Source organism: Ranitomeya imitator, chromosome 10 (genome assembly GCF_032444005.1).
Source record: "Ranitomeya imitator isolate aRanImi1 chromosome 10, aRanImi1.pri, whole genome shotgun sequence".
NCBI lineage: Eukaryota > Metazoa > Chordata > Amphibia > Anura > Dendrobatidae > Ranitomeya > Ranitomeya imitator.
The window spans coordinates 101,820,871-101,848,825 of record NC_091291.1 but is presented as its reverse complement, the minus strand read 5'-3'; the positions used below and the strand labels follow the sequence as shown (position 1 = coordinate 101,848,825).

Sequence of the window (27,955 nt, the reverse complement as noted above, 5' to 3'; positions counted from 1 at the left end):
AGCAGAGGTTCTGGAGACGGCAGACAGTAAGCAGAGGTTCTGGAGATGGCAGACAGGTAGCAGAGGTCCTGGAGACGGCAGACAGATAGCAGACGTTCTGGATTTGGCAGACAGGTAGCAGAGGTCCTGGAGACGGCAGACAGGTAGCAGAGGTCCTGGAGACGGCAGACAGGTAGCAGAGGTTCTGGAGATGGCAGACAGGTAGCAGAGGTTCTGGAGATGGCAGACAGGTAGCAGAGGTTCTGGAGATGGCAGACAGGTAGCAGAGGTTCTGGAGATGGCAGACAGGTAGCAGAGGTTCTGGAGATGGCAGACAGGTAGCAGAGGTCCTGAGACGGCAGACAGGTAGCAGAGGTTTTGGAGACGACAGACAGGCAGCAGAGGTTCTGGAGATGGCAGACAAGTAGCAGAGGTTTTGGAGACGACAGACAGGCAGCAGAGGTTCTGGAGACGGCAGACAGGTTGCAGTGGTTTCCGAGACGGCAGACAGGAAGGAGAGGTCATGGAGACGGCAGACAAGTAGCTGAGGTCCTGCAGACGGCAGACAGGTAGCAGAGGTCCTGGAGATGGCAGACAGGTAGCAGAGGTTTTGGAGACAACAGACATGCAGCAGAGGTTCTGGAGACGGCAGACAGGATGCAGTGGTTTTGGAGATGGCAGACAGGTAGCAGAGGTTCTGGAGACAGCAGACAGATTGCAGTGGTTTTGGAGACGGCAGACAGGTAGCAGAGGTCCTGGAGACAGCAGACAGGTAGCAGAGGTCCTGGAGACGGCAGACAGGTAGCAGAGGTTCTGGAGACGGCAGACAGGTAGCAGAGGTCCTGGAGACGGCAGACAGGTAGCAGAGGTTTTGGAGACGGCAGACAGGTAGCAGAGGTCCTGGAGATGGCAGACAGGTAGCAGAGGTTCTGGAGATGGCAGACAGGTAACAGAGGTTCTGGAGACGCAGACAGATAGCAGAGGTTCTGGAGACGGCAGACAGTAAGCAGAGGTTCTGGAGATGGCAGACAGGTAGCAGAGGTTTTGGAGATGGCAGACAGGTAGCAGAGGTTTTGGAGATGGCAGACAGGTAGCAGAGGTCCTGGAGACGGCAGACAGGTAGCAGAGGTTTTGGAGACTGCAGACAGGTAGCAGAAATTTTGGATACAGGTAGCAGAGGACCGGGACACGTGTGTAACACCTACCATTACCTTAGGGTTTTTTTTAAGACTATACATTTTTCAAAAATGGCTTTTATGGCAGGAAAGGCAAAAACACAGTATCTGTAAAAATAAAGGGGTGGAGGGCAGCATTGCTGGAAGTTTCATTGTGTCACTATTAAACTGGAGGTTTGAAAGGTCACCCATTGACCTCCTACATCTGTATACCATGGGCCTAGAGCTGATACTGGGACCATGATTTCGAGACCAGCCTCCAGGCTCTTGTGCCAATCTCTATAGCCTCAAAGGCATATATCCTATATACGGCATGTGTCAGAAGACTCGCGGTCAATCCTGAGTCGCGACCCTTCCTTGGACGGTGATAGATGAATGTCTGAATTCAGCCATAAGAATGGAATAGGTAACCTTGTTACGTTAGTTTCATTTGGGATGACGTTAGTATTCATACATTATTGCAAAAAGGAATTTCATGTCTGCAGAAAAACCAAAATAAGACTTAGTTAAAATAAATTCAGGTCAAATGCATTGGGACGCCATGACTCAAGTGCATAAAGAGTATGATGATCGCGGGTCCATGACCATTATTATTCCACTTAGTGGAATCCACTACTATTCTGGGGTAATGAGTATGGATACATCCAGTACAATCTTCACATATGTATCTGGAGGAAGCATTAGTCATGATGTGACCCTGTTCCCCCGCATCTCCCACCTAGGAGGCCAATCAATAGATGACAAATGGTATTTTATTAGGATAAATGGCAGTAGACGGGTAACGGGTCCTACAATGTCATAGGGAACGGCTGATCTGACACAGTGGCAGGTGCAGATTCACGGTGGGTGCTATAGTTTAGTGTACAGGTACTGTCACTGTCACCGTAAATTGGATGACCTACCTTCATGGGCAGCCCCACCTTTTCTTCCCATATTTATTGATAAAAAGTAGTTTCAATTGCAAAGTAGATGAAGAGGAGACCCCATACTGCATCAGTGAGCTCCAAATAACTCTGGTTAATAGGGTTCTATGCTTTTATAAAGGGGTTTGTCCAATATCAGTCAAAATTGGGGCAAAGTCGGACGATGTTGTAATATATCAAAATAAGGATTACTCTCCTGTTGGACACTACTCCAATGTCGCCTCTCCGCTGCTCCCCGATGATTTTTGTTGACCGTGATGTCAATGATGTCAACATGTGACTGCTGCAGCCAGTGATTGTCTGCAACTGTTATCTGTTGGGAACTGGACAACACTACTGTGTACATCAACAAAACATTCAACAGGTGAAGAATGCTTATTTTGATATTTTGAGAAAATCTGGATGGGACAAAAGCGCACAGATAGGGCAGTACCGTAAGGAGCAAAATGGGGATGAGAGTGATGGTAGTGCCCACCGGTGAAAGCTGTGTGAGGGACACCTGTAGAAGCCTAGTAAGCCATAGCTGCAACCCTGTGGATGGAAGAAAGGTTCTTCCAGGTTACAGTTTACCAGATCGGAGGATGTCACAATGTGTGGGCTGCGCTTATGGGAGTAATGAGGTCTGGAGACTATAAGCTAGGTTTTTTATTCACACCAACGCGTTTTATCCAATCTTGGACAACCCCTTCAACTAGGTACAGGGAGAAAGTATATAGTAGTAATTCTGCCCTAATGATGCCTTCCCAGATCAATTGTTTTTGAGCTGTAGAAGAACATGTTCTGTTTTTTTTTTTACCAGAAAGGGCAGAGATGTATCTGCTGTAGGTGTTGCGGTTGCAGACAATCTTGGTGCTACGGTGGGCATAGCAGAACCTCTACCCTTAGAAAAATCCCCATTATTATAGATTGTAGACCTGGCACATGTTACTGATTCTACACTGGGGCCCAGGAGCTTCATGTTATGCATCTGAGGAAGTTTAGGGAAGAATTTGGGGTGAGGGGGTTCATCTACCAGTTGAACATTTTATAGGAACAACTAGTTATAACAAAAAAAGAAGTGAACATGAAATCTTTTATCTCTAAAGATCTATTTGCATGGTGTTCGTGTGGTTTGTTTTCCTCTTATCGTGATACATTTAAACTGCAGTATCTAGTATAGAGAAATATGACGAGTTCACCCTTACACAGCAATTTCCACAGATAGAGCACCTCACTTTATGGTATAAATATAGAAAACGACAAATGATATATATGAATATAATCCATACTGCACGTTTAAATGTTTTACATGGACATTTAGTGGTGTAATGAGTGTTCTGTCCTGTACCATCTTCATCGCTAGTCATCCTTCCAGTGATTAATTTTATCTTATTGCTTATGGAAGTACTTAAGAGCATGCTTGATTAGAGGGATTGCCACCTGTATGTTCCATCAATTATGCTACGTTCTTTGCTCCTGTTTGCTTGGAGTTTCATTCAGTCCTTAATTGAGAACCTCGTACCTTGTTAGTGCTATCCCAATATACCATTACACCACTAAAACATGTAGTTTTTGAAAAGAGTGCAACAAACGGACTATTTGGCTTTGTATCCTGAGGGACATGTTCCCTCCTTTTTTATTTTTTTATTTTTGCACTAGTGTGAGGCCGGTAGCTACTACCACCCCGAAGGATGGAGATACTCTCATGCGCACAATGCAATTTTGGGACCCTTTGGGGAACTTATGACTGAAGATGATATCATTCGTATTGAGAAGCAGATTGAGAATCTTCAAGTGATGCATAAAGTCCAAAAAGTGGAAACTGAACTGGAGCAGCTAGAACATGAATTGCAGCAACTCCTACCAGTATCGGCAGCCTTATCACAAGAGCACTTCACTGTTAATCCAAAACAAATGCAAGGTAGAGCTGATGACCTTCCAGCCTGGTGTTCCAAAATCTCCACCCTCTTAAAAAGCATGGCCATCCTCTTGGCAACACTCGGAGGTAAAGAAGTTGATCTTCAAGATTTGATGCCCAAAGTCAACACTGAACTGTCTCAAAATACAATAAAAGATAGTAGCGCCAACATTGGCAGATCTCAGTCCTTCAGTTCCACCAGAGAAGAAGTTGAGAAAGAAATTAAGCAGTTTGGTGTGTCTGTCAAGAACCTAAAGGCTAATTATGAAGTGTCCACAAGACACCAAATTGATTATGATGCTTCCAACAGAATCTATAAAAGGAAAAGATCTTTACCAGTGGGGACGACGGCTGACGGTTACAGAAGGGAGCCCATCTTAGAGGAGGACTACATAACAGGCAATGAGCAATTCAGCATCTTGAATGATGACATTTCAAGACCACTTGAAGAGTCACCTATCATGCTGTCCCATGCTCAGTTAACATATCATGATGAAGATGTCTTAATAGGAGATTTAGACTCTACCAACCAAGGCAACATAATGGATGCGTTAGGAGAGCCATTGTTCAGTGCAGACCACATGACTAGAAGTCTCCCTGTACAAACAGAACTTAGCTGTGTCCAGGACTACATAGACATGAGAAAGGAAAGGATTGTGTTTCTTTTTCTTGAGCACTGGAAAAAATGGACATTTACAGAATCCGTCAAAAATAGCAATCCAAAACAGAAGCCAACCAGGGATTCCACTGGTATTGAACTAGAGATTGAGAAGAGGAAGACTGAAAATGAAGAGAGCAATCTCAAAATGGCCAAAGGACAAAGTGATGATGACCGCCTTTTATATTTCATGAAGCAGAGACAAGTTGTTGGAAAGTTAATCAGTCACTGGAGAAGTATAATTTGCCAGGTTCCTACGAGGCAAATTCGACGTCTGAGTAGAGCAAATATGCTTTATTGGCCAGAACACTTTCTACCACATGTGAATGGGTCACCCGTCGAGTACTCAAGCCTTACCTTGGACCTGTTCATGTTAGGTTACTTCCAGTTATTAGAAATGACTATGTCACGAGAAGAGAGAAAGTTTCGTCACATTCTATGCTACGAAATGTTTGACCGGCTGGGTAGTCACAGCTGGGAACTCATTCGTAACTTTCATAAGGTTGTCATGGAAGAGATTGAATCTGGCAAGAGGGACTGGACTGATGGATTTGAAGACCTTAAGCAGCAGTTCTTTGGGGACAGTGTAGTGCGAGAAGTAGATGGTGTTAAAGTAACTGAGCAGCTACAAGAGTCTGTGATCCAAAATTTAGTGTGTGATGAGCCCAAAGTTACAATGGACCCTAAACCTAAGCAAAGTGTTGTGACCTCTGATGAATTGACTCCGCTCCCCAAATGTAGGAAAGACTCTATTCAGCTGGTATCAGAACTGGGGGAATTTACCAATGATGACATTTGTCGATATATAGATCGTAGTTTTTCATTTTGGAAGGAAAAAGAAGCAGAGATGTTTGACATATGAATTCATTTCTATCACTTGTTCCAGTACGTAAAAGGCTGATGGTAAATAACATTTTACCAGAATAAACATGGCAACAAAAGGCTGCCGCCTTTATTGGATAATGAGTGAATCCATATGGAACAACTGAATTGACATAGCAGCAGGTGCACATTTGTTGGCTGTGGAAATGAGGGATCGACTGAGCCATTAAACATGTGTTTAATTTTGATTGTTTTTTTGGGGGGAAGATATAACATAATTTTTCCAATCTATTTTCCTGGAAAATGTTAGTAATTAAGAACACCAGGCGATGAAGTCACACATGGCAAAAATGAGATGTACAAAAATGTTTTTCTGTATATACTGTGTGTCTTCCATTAAAATGGTTTTAGGAAGTTAGTAGTGGCAGACATTTTGAACAGGGTTTAGTCAGTCTTTAAAAGGTTTTCTCATGGAGATTATTGTATACTGGTAAATCCGACACATGCTTATAAAAAAATGTTAGATTTACAAAAAATACTAAATTTATTCCTGAATTATCTGGTGATACAAAAAATGTTTATAATTATGAGTTGGATAAGCTGTAAAAAATATTCTTCATGGGACAACCCCTTCAAGCTAGTTCTATCCTTTAAAAAGGACCCATCAGTCTCTCTTAAAGGGAACCTGTCACCTGAATTTGGCGGGACCGGTTTTCGGTCATATGGGCGGAGTTTTCGGGTGCTTGATTCACTCTTTCCTTACCCGCTGGCTGTATGCTGGCCGCAATATTGGATTGAAATTCATTCTCTGTCCTCCGTAGTACATGCCTGCACAAGGCAATCTTGCCTTGCGCATGCGCAGTATGCTTTGCCCAACTGCGGGCAAAGCTGAAAAGCATTAGTGCGCATGCACCGGCGCACTATGTCCCGGAACACAGCGAAATACTTCCGGGACATAGTGCGCCGGCGCAAGCGCGCTAATGCTTTTCAGCTTTGTCCGCAGTTGGACAAAGCATACTGAGCGTGCGCAAGGCAAGAACTACGGAGGACAGAGAATGAACTTCAATCCAATATTGCAGCCAGCATGCAGCCAGCGGGTAAGGAAAGGGTGAATCAAACACCCGAAAACTCCGCCCATATGACCAAAAACTGGTCCCGCCAAATTCAGGTGACAGGTTCCCTTTAAGCACCTTTTAGAAATCCCTCAACTCTAATTCAGCTGCTTCTTTCCATTTTGTGATGCATCACTCCGTTGCAGAGATATTCATATTTACTTCTTCTGGAGCACAGTATGTGAAATCTCTGCTTTGCAGTCCAACTGGGTGTTTGATCCCAGTCTTCTTTCACCCATCCCTCCAAGACGCTGCCAATCACAGCTTGGCAGTGTCTGAGATTCCTAGACTGGTAGATCACCTATTGAGTTGTGATTGGGAGCATCTGAGAGGTAGGAGTGAAAGCGCACTCCACCAAGGAAGACTGTGAAGAAACGCCCCCTTGGACTTCAAACCAGAGATTTTACATACTGCACTCCAAAAGCAATGAATGTGAATATCTCCGTAATGGAGCCAAGCAGCCCAAAATGGAAAGGAGTGCCAGAATCAGGAGAGCTCAATGATTTTACAAGGTATTTAACAATTTTTTTTAAGCAATAGTACACAATGGAGTTAGCCAAGCAGTTATGGCTGCGTAACATGATTCATAATTATTATTTTATATGTTTGACCATTGAATCACGTTAATATCTGTATCTCTAGAAACCAATGTACATGCAATTACTTACTGGATTCTGAAATTACTATACCTTTTTGCCTTTAAGATTACGTTTGGTTCATCTAATGCTTGAAGTCATTGTCAAAAAATTCTGTGCTAATTAATTTCTCAAGTCATTATATAGGTCAGAGCTCTGTTTTTTTTTCTAAGACAGGTCTCCAAATTCCCTGCATAAAGATAGAACTATACCTAAATCTGAGTATAATTGTACATTATACAACTTATTAAAATGTGTGCATTATTTCTGGGTTTGGCCTCTTTAAGCAGTAGAGCTTCTTCCGTGTAGGTATGTCTTCAGTGCCGAGTGAGAAGGGGGCTGGATCACTACTCAATTAAATAACTAAGCCAACCCCCCTACTCTGCCATGGACGGTGCATAGATGGAGAAGGGGACTGGCTTTGATATTGTAATGAGTGGTTAGCCAGCCCACTGCACTTACAGTACTTAAGATGTGCGACACAAAAACCTCTTTCCTGTATTGACCATATTCCCAGAAATGGAGTTGACTATTTTGGGACCATAGTATCCCTATATCGGGACTACTATGATACAAGAAGCATATAAGTATATTGTATAACTTACAATTTTATGTACATTTAAATATACCTTTTTTAAGTGGATAACCCTATAGCTTAAAAATGACATATCACCTCTCCAAAAAAATTCATGAAAAAAATATAAAACCTTTCTCAAATGGAGAGCTAAAGTCGGGTCTCTCTTCTGTCAACCTATTTGGTGAGACTTTCTGCTTCTCAGATGGGAGCTACAACTGTGTGGGGGTAAACTAGGAGTGTGTAGCACGCAATCACAGGGGAGATCTGTGCTGCTGTCTTACATCATGCTGGATGTAGTTTTGTAAGAAGAGATGTGAGATGGATTCCTGTGTATGGAGCAGCAGGAGGAAGCTAGAAACTGAAACTGAGGAAAGTCCTATCATACCATCTCATCAGTATGAGGCGGTCTGTGTACTGTATGTAGTGAGATATTCAGGTTCCTTTTTGGCAGACTAACCCTTTATAAGCAGCTATGTCCTCCTCTTTCAAAGTGTCCCCTGATTTTGTTTCCAGGAGTCACTGAGCACTGAGATAATTAATTCTCCATGTGTGTGATTCTCTTGTGGTGAACTGTGAGTCAATAGGTCAATTGTTTCTCCCATTATATTCTCTGGACCGACAGGTCAACAAATCATTGAAACATTCCAAATCCTGCCAAGGCCGTACAGAGTGATACTTAAGGAAAATATCCGATTTGCTAAAGACATACACCGGTATTTGAGAAAAGTCTTACAATTTCATCTACTGTCACTTTTTATGTTTCTATCATAACCTAGTGGTCCACGTAAAGATTTTAATGCATATAGTGTTTACCTTGTATGACCCTTAATTAAACAGTGTGCTGTAAACTCATAAGCCCCCCATTAGTAGTGGCTGATTGCTGCCAGACGTTTTTTTATTATTATTATTTTATTCAGTCTATTTAGAATTTACTGTGTAATTAAAGAGGTTGACGCATTTTCTAGCATTTGTAACCTCATAGATAGATGGAGCATGCAGTTTTCCCTTTTTTTATTATCCTAGTTTTTTTTAATAAACATATTGGGCCTCATGTATCAAAACTGTCTCTGAGACTAAGGGGCCTTTTTTGCCCTTAATGACCACTCAGAATCCATATTCCATACACAATGAAATCTGAATTCGGATTGGTTGATACCATGGAATGCAGTTCTGAGACATGAGACTCATTATATTTAATGAAATGTTTTTTGTTTTTTTTTTAATTGGGGGGGGGGACAGGTCGTAGAAGTGTTCATGTGTGTTTTTGGCCTTCAGTTTCTGTTGTATTCTTTGTAGTTTAATTTTAGGTCAAATATATTTGTATGTACATTCTTTTTCTCCAGATCTTAATAAACTTTCCCAAAAATGTAATCAGTCTAATCGTTGCTTATTTTTTTTGTTTTCGAAAAGTTGAAATGTAATAAAAAAAATTTGACATTTCATGTCATTTTTAAATGGAAGAAGGTCAGAATATGTTCATTTGATACAATATCAAGAGAGGGTAAAATGCTCTTAACTTTAATCAATTATTAGTGACCACAAACTCAAGACTCCGTTCCTGGAAAGACACATTCCTGTCTTGGATAGGAAGGAAAAACATCTTAAAAAGCTTAATAATACCAACATTTCGTTATATCTTTAACATGCTCCCAATCCAAATTCCCCTTTCTTACCTGTCCAAAGTACACTCTTTATTCTTCAGCTATATTTGGCAAAAAAGTCAACCACGCATTAATTCTAAGACCCTTACCCTGCCGAAAGACTTGGGAGGAATGGGTGCCCCGGATATTGTAAAATATTACCAAGCAACACATATAACATGAATGATCTATTGGCTTAGAAAATCAGATGGTAAACAATGGTTAAACATAGAAGAAGCAATGTCCCCTCTCCCTTTGCGCTCCATTCTACTTGGACAAAACAAGGATCTGTCCTCATACAAAATAACAAATGTACACACAATAGCCACAGTTAAAATATGGGAGAAATTAGGCATGACCCTAGCCCCACCCCTATCTCCACTGACTAAAATCTCAGATCTCTTAGACTCACTTCCCATTACCGCCACGCACTTACCAATAGAGCAGTTGTTTAAGGATGGTGTCCTACTATCCTTACAAGAGTTATACAAAATACCTGGACTCTCAGGTCTAACGTTCTTGCAGCATGGCAAACTCTCCTATCTCTTTCACCAAAAAAATCGGTTGATTGACACTAATAGATCTCTAACCCCTTTTGAAACCTTATGTGCAAGAACGAAAACCCCTACCCGTATCCTTTCAACAATATACCAATCACTAATTAGCATAGATACACCATTGAAACATGCTTATCTAGCTAGATGGGAAAAAGACATAGGTACCTCCTTCTCTGAAACACAAACTAAATATATATATATAGAAGCTCGCATGGTCCATCTACATGTGTGCGGATTCAGGAAAATTCGTATAAAATTATCTCCAGATGGTATATAACGCCCAAGCTCACCCAGAGATGGCATCGCAATATAACCACTAACTGTTGGAGATGTGAAGTAGCGGATGGTTCCTACATACACATGTGGGGGTCCTGCTCGAAGCTTACTCCAATTTGGAGTGAGATTCATTCTATTATATATAAGGTCTTAGGAAAACGGACAACTTTGAAACCGGAAAATGTCTTTTTAAACTTTCCTCTCTGGCCAAATGAAAAGAACGCCTCCAAGATGGCTCAGTTCATTATAGCGGCTGGGAAATCTTTAATTCCGTCATACTGGAACACTAAGAACATACCCACCTCCAGCCAGCTCTGCTCCAAAATTGAGCAACTGTTCCACATAGAAGAAGTAGCTGCATACCACTGAAAATTTCTATAACGCTTGGAATTCTTGGATCCAATTTAGGACCCAAAATACTTTTTACTCTGCAATAGTGCCATAAATCATTCAATCCCCAAGGTGTTAAGGAGATTCTTAACTATGACTATGTTCAAAGCGGTGTAATTATTTTTTATTTGAAATACTTTGTAGTATTAATGTTGCCACAATGATTACATACGGTTTAAGAAAAACAGAAGGGTTATGTTAACTTTTATTACAATTGCTCCAAAATTGCCAAATATAAGCTACCTAGTTGTCTTCATCTTTTCATTCCATTATGCATTTCCAGATACATCAGCATAAGAAGTATGCTATCAAGCATAGGGCTATCAAAAGATAACTCTATACGTGGACGATATACTACTGTTTGAGTCGTGATTTTGCGACCCGTCGTGATGAAAAAACGTTCAATGTAACGTTTTTTCGTCTGTCGGAACGGCCATTTCCGACCGCGCATGCGCAGCTGGAACTCCGCCCCCTCCTCACCGGAACTCATAATGGGCAGCGGATGTATCTGAAAACTGCATCCGCTGCCCACGTTGTGCATTATTTGCACAACGTCCGTCGGTACGTCAGGCCGACGGAAATGTGAAAGAGGCCTAAGAAAGCCTGAGGGGGGGTGACAGGTTCCCTTTAAAATTCAAGGAGACTTAGTGCTGGAATATGTGTGTGGAGAAGGGACTACGAGGGGGGTTATCTCCTCCTTATATAGAGATCTATTACTTATTTATTGGGATTTCCGATCAATGCGAGGGCTAAATGGGAAAGAGAGCTGGGCCGCTTGGAGGATGAAACGTGGGAATCTGTGCTGGAATGGATGCCAATATTGTCACTGAGTGAACCGTGTAGGTTGTCCCAGCTCTATATTTTACATAGAGTGTATAAGTCTCCGGATGTTTTGTATAAGGCAGGGTTGCGAGCTAACTCTGAATGCCCGAGGTGTAAGAATGAAAATGCGGGAATATTTCACATGATGTGGACGTGTCCAAGATTGGCTGTTTTTTGGTTTGTGGTTTTGAGTCGTGTGGAAGGAGCTTATAGATGTGTGGTACCAAGGGAACCGGTGGTTTGTTTCCTGGGTTATGTAGAGGAAATTAAAGTGGATAACACCCTGAAAATAGCAATAGCTAGATTACTATATATGGCTCGAAAGGTAATAGCGAGGAATTGGATAAGAGGAGAATACCTTAAATATATGAAGCATGGTCTTGCTCTGGAAAAAGGGGTTTACAAGAAAAGGGGGAAAATGGGGATGTTTGATAAATTGTGGACTCCTTGGCTGGAAATGCTCTAGAAGGTGGATAAGAGGGGAAAGGCTTCGGGGGCCTTTATCTGGAGGAAGTATTGTCTATGGTTGCGGATAATAGCTAATATGCATCTTTGGAGGATATGTTAATGAAATATTGTGAGCCGTCTAAATGTGATGGGGGGTGGGGGGGAAAAGTTGGTGACGTTGGGGTTTGTTACTGTTAAAATCTAAAATGAAAGTATTATTGTACTATGAATACTGTGATATTATTCTTAATAAAAATGTATCTGAGTTAAAATAACAAAGCATAGGGATTGTCCCACAAATAAATGATAATTTGCGTTTATTTTTCGTACTTGATGTTCTACTGATCTCCTAGAACATCTATGTGTCCAGGGCTCACATATGGTCAGTAGCAAAGTACAATGACCTTGGCTCCTCGTGTCCAGGGCTGATGGAGTCCATGCAGTTGTGCATCCAGCCAGAAGGCAGCAGAGAAGCCACTTTATGTAACCAGAAATGGATAGAATATATTTGGTGGTTCCGAAAGAGGAAATCCAGAAACATGGAGCATCATAGTATGTAGCAGCAATATCTTCACCGAAATTATTTTAGCATTTCTTGGACTTTTTTATGTATTATATAAAAAAATAATTGGTTTACCCCACGATGAGTTCACAATCTCACCACCGTGACTGGTTATTTCATCTAATTTCTTCACTTTACTTTGCGATCATTTATTCTGCTTTATCTTTTGCAAACTCAGCTGTCTTCTCTGCTCTTTTCTTTCCCTCCTCTTTTCTCATGTTTTCTTCGCTCCTAATTTTCTTATTTCTCTAATTTCCTTTTATTTATTTTTTCTCCTTTCCTCTCCTCTGTTTTTCTTTCCTTTCCTTTATTTCCTATACTTTTCTCTATTATCTTTGCCTTTCTTTTCCTTAGGGTACGATCACACCGGCGTATAACACGGCCGAGCGCTGTGTGATGTTTTATCGGACAGCACTCGGCCCAATGTTATACTATGGGGCAGTGTAGATTTGCCATTATTTTCTCATGCTGATTCGTCATGAGAAAACACTTGCAGCACGCCGTGGGTGCATCCAAGAATCGGATCACACACAGCCATACAAGTCTATGGGTGTGTGTAAAACATCGGACTGCAGCTTGGATGTCATCTGAGTGCAGCCTGTCATCTGCGGACTCAGAGAATGGAGACGATGGGAAATGATGTTCTCCATCTTCTCCACACCTGTAATATGATTCTCTCATGCAAGAGAATTGAATCACAATCGGATGACACTCGGATCAAGCCCTGACAGAGCCAAGTGTCATTAACATACTGTAATCGGCCCGATTCTCTCACGGGAGGATATACACCAGTGTGAGCGTAGTCTTCCTTCCCTGCTGTTCTTATTCCTCTCCACTTCTCTCTTCTCTGATTTCTTTTGTTTTGCTTTTCTTGTTTTTCTTTGCTTTTTCTCTCTTCTTACATCCATTTTCTTGCCTGTTCTCTCCTTTTCTGATATAATATTGTCTTATTTTCTTTTTCAGTTCTCCTTTTTTCCTGTTTTCGCTTCCTTTCCTCTCTCCTGTTCACCTCTGATCTCCTCTCTTCTATAGTTTCCTCTGTTCTTTTTTTCTCCACCTCTCATCTCTTCACTTTAGTTTTATCTTCTGTCTTTTCTTCACACCTGTCCTTTGCTCATTCCTCATATCTCCACTCATTTTCTCATCTCTTCTTGTATTATCGCTTCTCTTTTCTTATTTCTTTCTTTTTTTCGTTCTCTTTTTTTTTACCTTTCATTTTCTTACTTTCTCTTTTTGTTTCTCTCTTTTTCGTTCTCTCTTTCTTTTTCTTTCTTCCTTTCCTTTTTTTCTTCTTGTACTATTAGCTCTCTTTTGTTATTTCTTTCTCTGTTTTCTTTCTCTCTTTTTTCTTTTTGTTTGTTTCTTTTTCATTCTCGCTCTTTCTTTCTTTCTCATTTTTCTTTCTGTCTTTTTCTTTCTTTTTCTTTCACACTTTTTCTTTTTCTCTCTTTCTCTTTCACGGCTTTTCTCTTTATTTTTCTTTCTCTTCCTTTCTTTCTTTCTTTCTCCTTCTTTCTTTCTCTTTCTCACTTTCTCTTTATTTTTCTTACTTTCTCTCTTTATTTTTCTCTCTTTCTTTTTTTCTCTTTTTCTTTCTTTCGCTTTCTCTCTTTCTTTCTCCACCTTCAATTCCTTTCTTTTTTCTCTTTTGCCATTGACATTGTAGTAGAATTCCTTTGATTTGACACCTTGCAGCAGGATAAGATATGATACAAGAGGGTGTAAAAAGTGCTTCTCTTGGCTTAACTGTAGGAAGAATCAAAAATGTTCAGAGGTGTGTTCCATGATGGACACCTGCCTGAAACAACAATTTCTTAAAAAAGAAAATGGAGCTGGAGCCTCATGTATAATATAATACCGCCATGCATGCTGTGTGAGTAACCTAGCTCCCCTGCCATGTATTCCATAGTTAGAATTGCTGCCCTTGGCCCCTCGTGGCACATTTAGGGTATGTGCACACGATGCAGATTTAGTGCAGAACTGCAGCAGATTTTTCTGCAGCAGAAACGCTGCAGAACTGCACTGTGATTTACAGTACAATGTAAATCAATGTGAAAAAAAAAAGCTGTGCACATGGTGCAGAAAAATCTGCGCAGAAACGCTGCAGATTTCAAAGAAGTGCATGTCACTTCTTTTGTGCAGTTCTGCAGCGTTTCTGCACCCCTCCATGATAGAAATCCATTGGTAAAATCTGCACAAAAAATGCACAAAAAACGCACCTGCGGATTCGGCCAGTAGATGCAGATTTAGTGCAGATTTTATGCAGAAAATTCTGCACCAAATCTGCATCGTGTGCACACAGCCTATCAGTCTGGCTCACGGTAGTTAGCCAGTACTATATTTATTATTTAAAAAAAAAAATCAATATACCGCTAAGGAACTGAAACCAGCAAAACAAGATGAAACTGGTTGACGGTTACATTGACAATTCCAAGCACCCAAGTGACTTCATCTCTACTAATGATCAGCGTAGATTAATCGACCTCCACTTTTTCGTCCACCTTTTGTGCTGCTGGAGATGACCCAAGTAAGTATTTTAATGATGTCCAGTGAAATCCTGGTGAATGCACCAAGCACTTTACTCTACGGAGTGATCAATTTCATGGATCATTTTTTTTAGGATAATCAGTGAGGTTGTGTCACAGGTCTCCATAGCCATGATCGGCGGATTGATGTATTTATTCCCAGTTTCCTATTTCTCATACAGGAGCAGGAAGAAACTGCAAAATTATCTACCATGCCGGCGTGGCGGAGGGAAATCCTAAGGAAGAAGATGGAGGAGGAGAAGTAAGACCAGCTGTAATTTAAATCAATACATATTGAAATGTTTTCTTACATTTCTTTTTTTAAATAATTGTTTTCTTTTTTTTTTCCCTTTGCAAACGTTCATGTGACAGAGAGCAGAAAAGGTGAGTGTTTTGCTTTCTCTCACAAGGGTGGCTATATGCTTTCAATAGTTGTCGCCTTCCCAACATCCATTCCTTCTGACTCCCTCATTCAGATGCACATTTTGGATTGTCTTGCATCTTCTCAATCGGAAGAGAAGAATAAGTCACTACCAGATATTTCAGGCGGCGGCTTATCTCCTGTGACTATAAAGGATTAGGCATGTTGAAAATCAACATGTCCAATTGTTTTTTTTATTATTTAAACTTACATTTGGGGGAGAGCAAGGTAACCTCTAGTGATGAGCGAATATACTCGTTACTCGAGATTTCTCAATCACGCTCGGGGGTCCTCCGAGTATTTTTTAGTGCTTGGAGATTTTGTGTTCATCGCCGCAGCTGAATGATTTACATCTGTTAGCCAGCATAAGTACATGTGGGGGTTGCCTGGTTGCTAGGGAATCCCCACATGTACTTATGCTGGCTATCAGATGTAAATCATTCAGCTGCGGCAAGAAAAACTAAATCACCGAGCACTAAAAAGCACTCGGAGGACCCCCGAGCGTGCGCGAGAAATCTCGAGTAACGAGTATATTCGCTCATCACTAGTAACCTCAATATTCATTAGATGTCTGGTCAAAATCTGCTGGTCCAGCCAAAGTTCCTCCAATGTATAGTTCTACCTTAACTCCTTTAAGTATATTATTACTTTTATATGAGTGTCTAGGTTACAACTTTTTGTATATATAAGGCCATAGATTGTGCATGACTCTAAGTCTAATTGTATCATATGTATAGAGCTCAATGAAATCAGCTGCAAATTAATCTTGTATCATAAGCCAATCATAATCATAATCCATTCTACTCATACCCATGTATACATTCACAGACAATATTGGATGATCCAAACCTATAGGGTTATGGAAAGATCTTTATTCATCTGTCCAGATTTGCCTGAAGAAGATAGCTGTAATAGGCAATTTGATAGCAAATATTAATTAAAGGTTACCTTTAAAGAGGACATGTAAGTTGCTAAAAATTTTAATTAAATATCTTGTAAAAATCCCTGAACTCCCCTGATTCTGCCACTTTTTTCCATTTTCCTCTGCATCACTCCACGGCAGATATATTCACATGTGTTTCTTATATGGCACAATATGTGAAATCTCTGCTTGCTGTCCAGTTGGGTGTTTCTCTAGAGTTTTCTCTGCAGATGTGCACTTTCACTCCTCTCTCCCATATACAGAGCTGTGATTAGCAACATGTGGGAAGGAGGGGTGAAAGCACCCATCCCAGAGAAGACTATAGAGAAACACCCAGTTGGACAGCAAGCTGAGATTTCACATACTGCCCTCCAGAAGAAACAAATGTGAATATCCTTTCAGCGGAGTGATACAACATAAAAAGGGAAAGGGCTCCAGAATCAGGGAAGCACAAGAAAAAGGGCACCAAAATCACAGGAGCTCAGGGATTTTTAAAAGGTGTTTAACACAATTTTTTTAGCAATTGACACATCTTTTATAATATAGTTTAGGTGGCACTACTTCCAAAATAATGCCGTGACACCATACTTGCCAACATTTACATTGCCAAAATGAGAACATTTTAGTCCCACCTCCAGGACTGCCCTCAAACAGAGCTTGTGAGTGGGTTTGCACAAACCCCTGTGAGGCTGTGGCCTCTGATACAGCTAGGCGGCGCTGTTTGTTCTCCCCAGAATGTGCATGCAGACGGATTAAGTCCATAGGTGTGCATGAGAGTCACGGATTTCCGGTCCGGGTTTTCCAGGTGGCTGAAGGCCACAGGTTTGTGTGTGTTTGAAAGCCCTGCAGTAGGGTATATGGGTGTGTCAGGCCGTGTCAGGTGTCTGGCCAGGTGCACGTCAGTGTCAGTCTGGTGTGTGATAGACTGCAGAGTGCATGGAGGCCAGCAGAGCCAGCACCCAGGGCAGCTGATAGCCTGGCACCCACAGCATACACAGAGATGCAAGTCGTCCATGGTACTGGTCTCGGATGTGGACAGTCCTGTGCCCGGAGGTGGATGTCCTGTACCCGAAGGAGTCAGATGTGGACAGTCCTGTGCCCGGAGGTGGATGTCCTGAGCCCGTAGGAGTCAGATGTGGACAGTCCTGTGCCCGGAGGTGGATGTCCTGTACCCGAAAGAGGACTAGCATGTGCAACGATTGCAAACAGGTGGATATGGTGCCCGGCTGCTATCCGGAGGATATCCTGAACTGTGTACGACTGTGTGAGTAATGAGTCTGTAAGAGACTGTGATACAGCGCAGGACACCCACGAGAACTAGTCAGAGGAGGGCTGGCATGAGTAGTGTCTGCAACATATGAGGCTGTGTGTACGGAGATGTATAGAGACTGTGAGATGGCGTGCGGTCGCCCAGGGAAACTGGACAAGGAAAGTCTGGCCTGTATAGGGACCGCAAATCTAAAACCATGTGATATGCAATACTTTGAACTGGTGTATATTGATCACTGAAGTTATGTGCATTTATGTGAAGTGGACTTTAATGCTGTGAAGAAACACATTAAAAGAGACTTTTGTGTTTGAATTTGTGGGTCACTGCTTCTTCACTGCGTACGATGCTACTGCAGCTTTACACCCCATAAATTTTGAGGTCTGATTTGTGAGATTATCTTAGCAAAATGTATATTGTTGGCAAGTATGTGTGACACCCGAAACTTCTCCTGAAGCTTTTATTCAAGAAAGTCTTTGGGAATTGTACTTTGCCCTCAGCAAAAATGCAGCTTGTTGTCCCAGTTTCAAATGGTGGATAATACATCCAGGAGAAACCCTTAAAGGGAATCTGACAGCACTTTTTTTTTCTATGTAATCTGAAGACCGCATGAGCTAGGGGTTGAAAAACAGATTTCAGTGATGCCTCTCTTATCAAGCTCCATGGTTTCCTTTGCTTGCAATGATTGTTTTAGCCCAAGGAGATTGTGTCAGACCATGCTAGTCTGACACGCCCCCTCCTGTGATAGGCACCTCACTGTCTATGGACATTGTATGTACAGAGCCTGGTGTGGGCGGGGTTAGCTTCCTCAGCTCTGCTTCATTACTAAATCTAAAAACTCTGATTGTGTGAGATAGGCAGCACCCAGTAAACTGAATTATACATCATTGGATTCAGCTTCTCTTTGCCTACATCAGGCTACTCTCAGATGAGGTAGCAAATACCTGCTGACAGACTCCCTTTAAAAGACACCTGTCACTTTTCATAAGTCATTTTATTTCTCTAAATCTGGAGGTTGCTTTTTTTCCCTGTATATGACCATTCCTAAGATATAACCTCCTCTTTACTGTATACAAATTTAGTTTTGTTAGCCAAGTGGGTGTGATCCTCAACTCTTCTCTATGAGCTTCTATATGAGGATCACACCTCCTTGGTAACAAGACTAGATTAATATACAGTGACTACAGGGCCATATCTTATGAATGGAGGTGTGTAGTAAGAGAAAAATAATGCCAGATTCACAAGAACATAATATGGGCAAGTGACAGGTTCTCTTTAAGGTCCTATTTTTTATTAGTGATTTTACATATGTTATAGAGGAAATAGTCTTATTGGCTACATGTTCCATAGTGTCCAGTTAGTAAGCATACTTCAGCTTGGTATAGAGCCATTATGAAGGTTATAGAGGTAGCTTTAATTACCCCGTCACCTACCTACTTACAAGTATACTCTATTTTCCCCTTCCTCCTACTCCTCAACTTTCTTCATTTCCGTCAATCTTCTTGATGCTACTCACTAAAGCAGACAAGGGAAAGACAGTCTTCCGCTAAGCCTAAGGTAAGAACCCCCACCCGTCAGTCCACAAACTTTCTCGTGGATCACTATGCAAACGCCTCCTCGTAGGGACTCATCTCATTTCAATAGAATGTGTAGCCAGGAAGAAAACAAATTATCGTTATTTATTTGTAAATGAAAAAAATTGTGCAAGAAAATTACGACGAAAAAAAAAAAAGGAATACATTTGTTGGATTTAGGTTTCTAACCATCATCACCTTCATTCTTGTTTTCCAGAAAAGAGCAAGAGAAACAAAAGAAAGAAGAGGAGGAGCGAGAAAGAGAGCAGTCGGAAAAGCTAAGAACACTGGGTTACGATGAAACCAAGTTAGCGCCTTGGCAAAGGCAAATTATCCTAAAGAAAGGGGACATAGCGAAACATTAGATTTAACCAATTTTCTGTCCTTCATCTTTCATTGTTTATATTGTCCGCCGTTCGTTTTTTCAGAGGAAACATTATCAACAAGACAGCGGTGAAGTTGCAGCTCATCAGGGGAGGGAAAACCTAATTCTTTACGGACTGAAACAAGATTATCATAGAATTCAGAGTGGTTTTTTTTTTACTCATTTCCAACAGGGACCTTATATAAAATCAAGTATGACTAGATACAACCAACTACATATATATATGGCCATCGCACTCTTCTTCTGTCACCTTTACTCTGTGGAATTCTTTAGGTTTGTTTCATCTTCTTTTTAGAATGCGCTTTTACTGCTTACCGTACTTAGGAGTACAAATGTCCTCTAAAATTCCTCTATGTTAGAGCGGTCCCCAATGGTGGTGCGACTACAGGTTGTCCCACTACTGGGCAGGCGGTAATAGGTGTTAACATGGCAGCAGTGCCCCCAGAGGAGAAATAAAGAATTACATGTAAAATCCAAATCAGTAGTATAGCCTTGCCACTCACAGCTTAATGTGGCTTAAGGTTAACATATTTGGTTGCGGCCATCTCTGTCTATACGACACTATGCAGCAATGGTGGAATGTGTAAAAAAAAAAAAAAAAACTACTCTAGGGCTCGCTCACATGAGCGTATTAATCGGTTGAGTGCAATTCAATAAAAAATAACGGATTGCACTCGGACTAATGAGGCAGTGCACATCTGCGTATTTTTTCTTAGCTGTATTTATAAGAAAAAAATCCAACATGCTGCGATTTCACTCCGAAATCAGTAAAGTGCAAAAAAAAAAAAAATTACTTGCCATAGAGACCATCAGTATGGCAATAGATTTTTGCGGATACATTACAGCTCACATAGGAAACTATAAATGATCTTGTAAAATATTAATATAACTGCTGAGCAGAAAAATAGATTGCTCTAAGATTGGAACACACACAGATTTTGATGCAGTGTTTAAACCAAAACTAGAAGTGGATTGAGCAAGAAGAAGTAAGGGGAGCAGAAAGAAGAAATAAGGGGAGCAGGAAGAAGAAAAAGGAGAGCAGGAAGAAAAAAATAAGGGGAGCAGGAAGAAGAAAAAGGAGAGCAGGAAGAAGAAAAAGGGGAGCAGGAAGAAGTAAGGGAAGTGGGAAGAAGAAATAAGGGGAGCAGGAAGAAGAAGTAAGGGGAGCGGGAAGAAAAAAATAAGGGGAGCAGGTAGAAGACGTAAGGGGAGCAGGAAGAAGAAAAAGGGGAACAGGAAGAAGTAGTAAGGGAAGCCGGAAGAAGAAATAAGGGAGCAGGAAGAAAAAAATAAGGGGAGCAGGAAGAAGAAAAAGGGGAGCAGGAAGAAGTAGTAAGGGAAGCGGGAAGAAGAAATAAGGTGAGCAGGAAGAAAAAAATAAGGGGAGCAGGAAGAAGAAAAAGGGGAGCAGGAAGAAGTAGTAAGGGAAGCGGGAAGAAGAAATAAGGTGAGCAGGTAGAAGAAGTAAGGGGAGCAGGAACAAGAAGTAAGGGGAGCGGGAAGAAGAAATAAGGGAGCAGGAAGAAAAAAATAAGGGGAGCAGGAAGAAGAAAAAGGGGAGCAGGAAGAAGTAGTAAGGGAAGCGGGAAGAAGTAGTAAGGGAAGCGGGAAGAAGAAGTAAGGGGAGCAGGAAGAAGAAAAAGGGGAGCAGGAAGAAGTAGTAAGGGAAGCGGGAAGAAGAAATAAGGAAAGCAGGTAGAAGAAGTAAGGGGAGCGGGAAGAAAAAAAAGGGGAGCGGGAAGAAGAAATAAGGGGAGCACGTAGAAGAAGTAAGGGGAGCAGGAAGAAGTAAGGGGAGCTGGTAGAAAAAAAAGGGGAGCGGGAAGAAGAAGGTGAGCGGGAAGAAGAAAAAGGGGGAGCGGGAAGAAGAAAAAGGGGTGCAGGAAGAAGAAGTAAGGGAAGCAGGATGAAGAAATAGGAGCAGGTAGAAATAAGGAGAGAAGGAAGAAGAAATACGGGGAGCAGTAAGAAGAAATAAGGGGAGCAGGAATAAAAAATAAGGGAAGCAAGGAAAAAAAATAAGAGAAGTAGGTAGAAAAAGTAAGGGGACCAGGAAGAAGAAGTAAGGGAAGCAGGAAGAAGAAATAAGAGGAGCAGGTAGAAATAAGGGGAGCAGGAAGAAGAAATAAAGGGAGCAAGAAGAAGAAATGAGGGGAGCAAGAAGACGAAATAAGGGGAGCAGGTAGAAGAAGTAAGGGGACCAGGAAGAAGAAATATGGGGAGCAGGAAGAAGAAATAAGGGAAGCAAGAAGAAAAAATAAGGGGAGCAGAAAGAAGAAATAAGGGGAGCAGGAAGAAGACATAAGGGGAGCAGGAATAAGAAATAAGGGGAGCAGGAAGAAGAAATAAGGGAGCAGGAAGGAGAAGTAAAGAGAGCAGGCAAATTAAGCAGTGGGAGCAGGAAGAAGATGCAAGGGGAACAGTAAGTAAGGCGACTGCGAGCAAGAAGTAAGGCAAGCAGGAAGAAGTAAGGGGAGCAGGAAGAAGTACGGCGAGCAGAAAGAAAAAGTACGAGGAGCAGAGAGAAGTGGACCAGGGAGAAATAAAGGGAGAATTGAGAAGTAAGGGGAGCTCACCTTGAGACCTATCCTTGATCACTGTGTACACAGCACTGAATAGTAGCTGTGAATACTGTTTAGGAAGCATGAACAGCGCTTCCTACCTCGGTCCCAGTGATGATGTGATCACCTCATGATGGGAGGTAGCAGAAACTGCTAGGAATTAGAATGTACAACAAAAAAAACTAAAATGTGCCTAGTCAGGAACTGGATAAAATGGTCCATCCTTGAACTGGTTTTATAAAGCCTTAAGTAAAAGGAAGAGACCAGTTCACCGCCATCTATATCCCATATATTCCGGAGAGCGGAAAACCTCTTTGCCTGGTCACAGTAGAAACAGCATGAGAAAGGTCTATGGAATAAAATCTTCTTTACTGGTGAATGAATTTCATTCAGGTAGTGTAATTAAAAACTTGTCATAGCTAAGTTACAAGACATATGCATATTAAGGGAGGAAACACCAGAAACGATTGTTGAGTTACCACCCAGTCATGGATTATGCATGTGTTCAACTGCTTCAAAAACTACACCAAAAACTGCATGTCAGAAGAATACTTCAAAAAAGGAAAAAAAAGCTACCATTGAGTCTCTCAGAGGAGTTGTCACATAGTCATCCCTTTTTTCCAGAACCATTAAATGGCCTTTATTTTAGTAATGAACTCCAACTAATAATCCTGTTTTTCTTGTAGTTCATGATTACTTCGGTGGGTTTCACATGTCTATGAAATATGGACTGTTGTAAAATCGCAATACCTGGTCCAACCACTAGGTGTGACCTGAGTTAACTCCCACATAGGCATAAATGAGGCAGTTAGCTCCACTGGACACCTGGAGGTCGAGCCAGGTATTGCAATCCGAGCATGGCTTGGGTTTTACAAAAGTGTGAAACCTGCCTTACTTTGTTTTTATCCTTTCCTCATCTCATCAGGATTAGTTGTGAAGAATGGGGAACGTATAGAAATGGCCTCGAGCTCTGGGGCTCTAGAGTATTTTAGATTGTAGGAAATGTTTCATTTTTGTTTTATTCTATTTCATAGGGATCTCCCTTTTTTTTTTTTTTTTTGGAATATACAGTGGGGCAAAAAAGTATTTAGTCAGTCAGCAATAGTGCAAGTTCCACCACTTAAAAAGATGAGAGGCGTCTGTAATTTACATCGTAGATAGACCTCAACTATGGGAGACAAACTGAGTAAAAAAAATCCAGAAAATCACATTGTCTGTTTTTTTATCATTTTTTTTGCATGTTATGGTGGAAAATAAGTATTTGGTCAGAAACAAACAATCAAGATTTCTGGCTCTCACAGACCTGTAACTTCTTCTTTAAGAGTCTCCTCTTTCCTCCACTCATTACCTGTAGTAATGGGACCTGTTTAAACTTGTTATCAGTATAAAAAGACACCTGTGCACACCCTCAAACAGTCTGACTCCAAACTCCACTATGGTGAAGACCAAAGAGCTGTCAAAGGACACCAGAAACAAAATTGTAGCCCTGCACCAGGCTGGGAAGACTGAATCTGCAATAGCCAACCAGCTTGGAGTGAAGAAATCAACAGTGGGAGCAATAATTAGAAAATGGAAGACATACAAGACCACTGATAATCTCCCTCGATCTGGGGCTCCACGCAAAATCCCACCCCGTGGGGTCAGAATGATCACAAGAACGGTGAGCAAAAATCCCAGAACCACGCGGGGGGACCTAGTGAATGAACTGCAGAGAGCTGGGACCAATGTAACAAGGCCTACCATAAGTAACACACTACGCCACCATGGACTCAGATCCTGCAGTGCCAGACGTGTCCCACTGCTTAAGCCAGTACATGTCCGGGCCCATCTGAAGTTTGCTAGAGAGCATTTGGATGATCCAGAGTAGAGTTGAGCGACCTTGACCTTTTTAGAGTCGAGCCGGGTTTTGCGAAACCCGACTATGTCCAAAGTCGGGTCGAGTGAAATCGGCCGATTATGACGTAAAGTCGGGATCGACCGAAACACGAAACCCAATGCAAGTCAATGGGGCAGCATAGTCGGCAGTGAGTGGGGGCCAGGAAAACACCTAGAGTGGCCATTTTAATGTCAAAACCATCCATTCTTCTTAATGAAGCTTGTCAAGCGTAATTTACCTTATAATAATTGGAAGGCATTTGAAATTGGGGGTCATTTGGCTAAAGTTGTGGGGGGTAGGGCTGGTTCAAGTAATTAGTGGGCCCAGGAAATCTGGACCACGTCACGGCAGTGGAGCAGGGAGAGGTAAGTATTTCAACTTTGCAAGTGCTGTGAACCTGAGCAAGCAGGGGGGGCCCACTCGTTGGCATTGGCACTGGCACAGGGCCCCTCAAAGTACAGCGGTGTGTTTGCACGGCGGGGGCGCCTCCCACCGGCAGCAACACTTTTGCGTACTATGAGAGGCCCTGTGCCAGTGACGTCGCCAACTAGTATTCCTCCCCCCACCTGATGAAGGAACCTGCACTTTCATCTGCACCTTCCTCTTTGTCCCCGTGTAAGGTGGTATGGTATGCGGGAAGAGCAACCTGACTTTCAGCAGGGTCACAATGTTGTTGTGTAGCGTGCACGGGGAATGTTGCGTTATGGGTCAATGTACCAGCAGACTCATCTATCACTGGCTGGGCAATGGGCACGATGAAGTGGAAACACAGATATAGGCCCAAAGAAGAAAGTGGGCTAAATGCAGTTCAAAATTGGTAACACAGGAATAACCAGGGGGCATTGCAGTGGAGGACAACTGGAATGAGAGGCTGACACAGAGAGTAGGGCCAAATCAGTAAGTAGTCGAAATGCAGTTCAAAATTGGCAACCGTAGTAAACAGGCGGCACAGCTTTGTTCAGTGGAGGAGAACAGCAAGGAGTGGCAGACACCGATAGTAGGCCCCAAACCAACTAGTACGCCAAATGCAGTTGTTCCATTTAACCACAATTTAATGAGAGCCTGAAGATAGAAGCTCAGGAAAGGCAACCTGGGGAACACCTTGGAGTGTAACACACCATCTCTCTCCACCCCATACCCATTTTGTATGGCCTAATGCAGTGTACTTTTCTACAACTACTAAACGAGAGTCGGAAGACCGAAGCAATGGCAAGGAAACCTGGGGAACACCTTAGAGTGTAACACACCCTCTCTCTACACCCCATACCCAATTTGAAGGCCTAATGCAGTGTAGTTTCCAAGAACTACTAAACGAGAGCCGGAAGATCGAAGCTCAGGAAAGGCAACCTGGGGAACACCTTGGAGTGTAACACACCCTCTCGCTACACCCCATACCCAATTTGAAGGCCTAATGCAGCGTAGTTTCCAACAACTACTAAACGAGAGCCGGAAGATCGAAGCTCAGGAAAGGCAACCTGGGGAACACCTTGGAGTGGAACACACCATCTCTCTACACGACGGAAGGGCTGATTCTTAGGAAGGAAGGCTGTTGGAAATAAGCATTGCGCGTCCGAGGGTGATTATATTCTTATTAGGTATATACTCACCCTCGGACGCGCCCTGCTTCTTTATTTGGAATGAATGTTTATTTGCAATGTGGTGTTGACTTTCTCTATTATTTTGGTAATTAATGATTTTATTATTTTCATTATTTTGCATCTTCTCGGCAATAATATAAAGAAGACGCGACAGGACAACACTCGGTGGATGCCATATGTGTGTTTTCAATTTAAAAAAACTTTCAGTTAACTACTTGCAGGAGAAAGTAATTGTAGCTGGTGGCCATTTTTAGTACTGTACCAGATTAGAGTTGTGTGTTTGTTTTTAATGTTAAAATGTCTGCATTTGATATCTCACCAGTATTTTCTTTTTTATAAGCAAAATACTTATTTTTATATTTTCTGATGTTGGTTCCAGGGGTACACGGCCAGCAGTGCCCTGGTCAGTGTAGTAGTAGTTGAAAGAATGGACCGCAGACAGGCATCGAAGGCCTAAAATAATAACACATGGCTGTAGGCAATTTTAAATTGGTTCCAGGGGTACACGGACAGCAGTGGTGTGGTCAGTGGAGGCCTAGTGGAAGGAGTGACCGCAGACAGGCATCGAAGGCCTAACATAACAAACTTGGGCTGGCTGTAGGCACTTTTAAATTGGTTCCAGGGGTACACGGGCAGCAGTGGTCTGGTCAGTGGAAGTCTAGTGGAAGGAGTGACCGCAGACAGGCATCGAAGGCCTAAAATAATAACACATGGCTGTAGGCAATTTTAAATTGGTTCCAGGGGTACACGGACAGCAGTGGTGTGGTCAGTGGAGGCCTAGTGGAAGGAGTGACCGCAGACAGGCATCGAAGGCCTAAAATAATAACACATGGCTGTAGGCAATTTTAAATTGGTTCCAGGGGTACACGGACAGCAGTGGTGTGGTCAGTGGAGGCCTAGTGGAAGGAGTGACCGCAGACAGGCATCGAAGGCCTAAAATAATAACACATGGCTGTAGGCAATTTTAAATTGGTTCCAGGGGTACACGGGCAGCAGTGACCTGGTCAGTGTAGTAGTAGTTGAAAGAATGGACCGCAGACAGGCATCGAAGGCCTAAAATAAAAAAATTGGGCTGGCTGTAGGCAATTTTAAATTGGTTCCAGGGGTACACGGCCAGCAGTGCCCTGGTCAGTGTAGTAGTAGTTGAAAGAATGGACCGCAGACAGGCATCGAAGGCCTAAAATAATAACACATGGCTGTAGGCAATTTTAAATTGGTTCCAGGGGTACACGGACAGCAGTGGTGTGGTCAGTGGAGGCCTAGTGGAAGGAGTGACCGCAGACAGGCATCGAAGGCCTAAAATAATAACACATGGCTGTAGGCAATTTTAAATTGGTTCCAGGGGTACACGGACAGCAGTGGTGTGGTCAGTGGAGGCCTAGTGGAAGGAGTGACCGCAGACAGGCATCGAAGGCCTAACATAACAAACTTGGGCTGGCTGTAGGCACTTTTAAATTGGTTCCAGGGGTACACGGGCAGCAGTGGTCTGGTCAGTGGAAGTCTAGTGGAAGGAGTGACCGCAGACAGGCATCGAAGGCCTAAAATAATAACACATGGCTGTAGGCAATTTTAAATTGGTTCCAGGGGTACACGGACAGCAGTGGTGTGGTCAGTGGAGGCCTAGTGGAAGGAGTGACCGCAGACAGGCATCGAAGGCCTAAAATAATAACACATGGCTGTAGGCAATTTTAAATTGGTTCCAGGGGTACACGGACAGCAGTGGTGTGGTCAGTGGAGGCCTAGTGGAAGGAGTGACCGCAGACAGGCATCGAAGGCCTAAAATAATAACACATGGCTGTAGGCAATTTTAAATTGGTTCCAGGGGTACACGGGCAGCAGTGACCTGGTCAGTGTAGTAGTAGTTGAAAGAATGGACCGCAGACAGGCATCGAAGGCCTAAAATAAAAAAATTGGGCTGGCTGTAGGCAATTTTAAATTGGTTCCAGGGGTACACGGCCAGCAGTGCCCTGGTCAGTGTAGTAGTAGTTGAAAGAATGGACCGCAGACAGGCATCGAAGGCCTAAAATAATAACACATGGCTGTAGGCAATTTTAAATTGGTTCCAGGGGTACACGGACAGCAGTGGTGTGGTCAGTGGAGGCCTAGTGGAAGGAGTGACCGCAGACAGGCATCGAAGGCCTAAAATAATAACACATGGCTGTAGGCAATTTTAAATTGGTTCCAGGGGTACACGGGCAGCAGTGACCTGGTCAGTGTAGTAGTAGTTGAAAGAATGGACCGCAGACAGGCATCGAAGGCCTAAAATAAAAAAATTGGGCTGGCTGTAGGCAATTTTAAATTGGTTCCAGGGGTACACGGCCAGCAGTGCCCTGGTCAGTGTAGTAGTAGTTGAA

The 27,955-nt window shown here is 42.5% G+C and overlaps 2 protein-coding genes across 2 annotated transcripts in view; both read left to right on the top strand.

Moving 5' to 3' along the window:
• LOC138651612 (espin-like) overlaps positions 1–21,757 on the top strand; it is a 263,532-nt gene extending 241,775 nt beyond the window's left edge. Inside the window, exons 12-14 of the mRNA XM_069741931.1 lie at positions 15,180–15,259; positions 15,370–15,381; positions 19,399–21,757. Of these exons, the coding sequence (XP_069598032.1) occupies positions 15,180–15,259; positions 15,370–15,381; positions 19,399–19,546 (240 nt within the window). The 3' untranslated portion in view covers positions 19,547–21,757. The remainder of the gene's footprint in view (positions 1–15,179; positions 15,260–15,369; positions 15,382–19,398) is intronic.
• On the top strand, positions 3,800–5,494 carry LOC138651544 (espin-like protein). The gene has a single exon (XM_069741834.1). The coding sequence runs from the start codon at positions 3,800–3,802 to the stop codon at positions 5,492–5,494; it is 1,695 nt and encodes a 564-aa protein (XP_069597935.1).
• Positions 21,758–27,955: the final 6,198 nt, after the last annotated feature.

Coding starts and splice junctions, on each gene's coding strand:
- LOC138651544 (XM_069741834.1), top strand. CDS start 3,800: ATGACTGAAGATGATATCATTCGTATTGAGAAGCAGATTGAGAATCTT.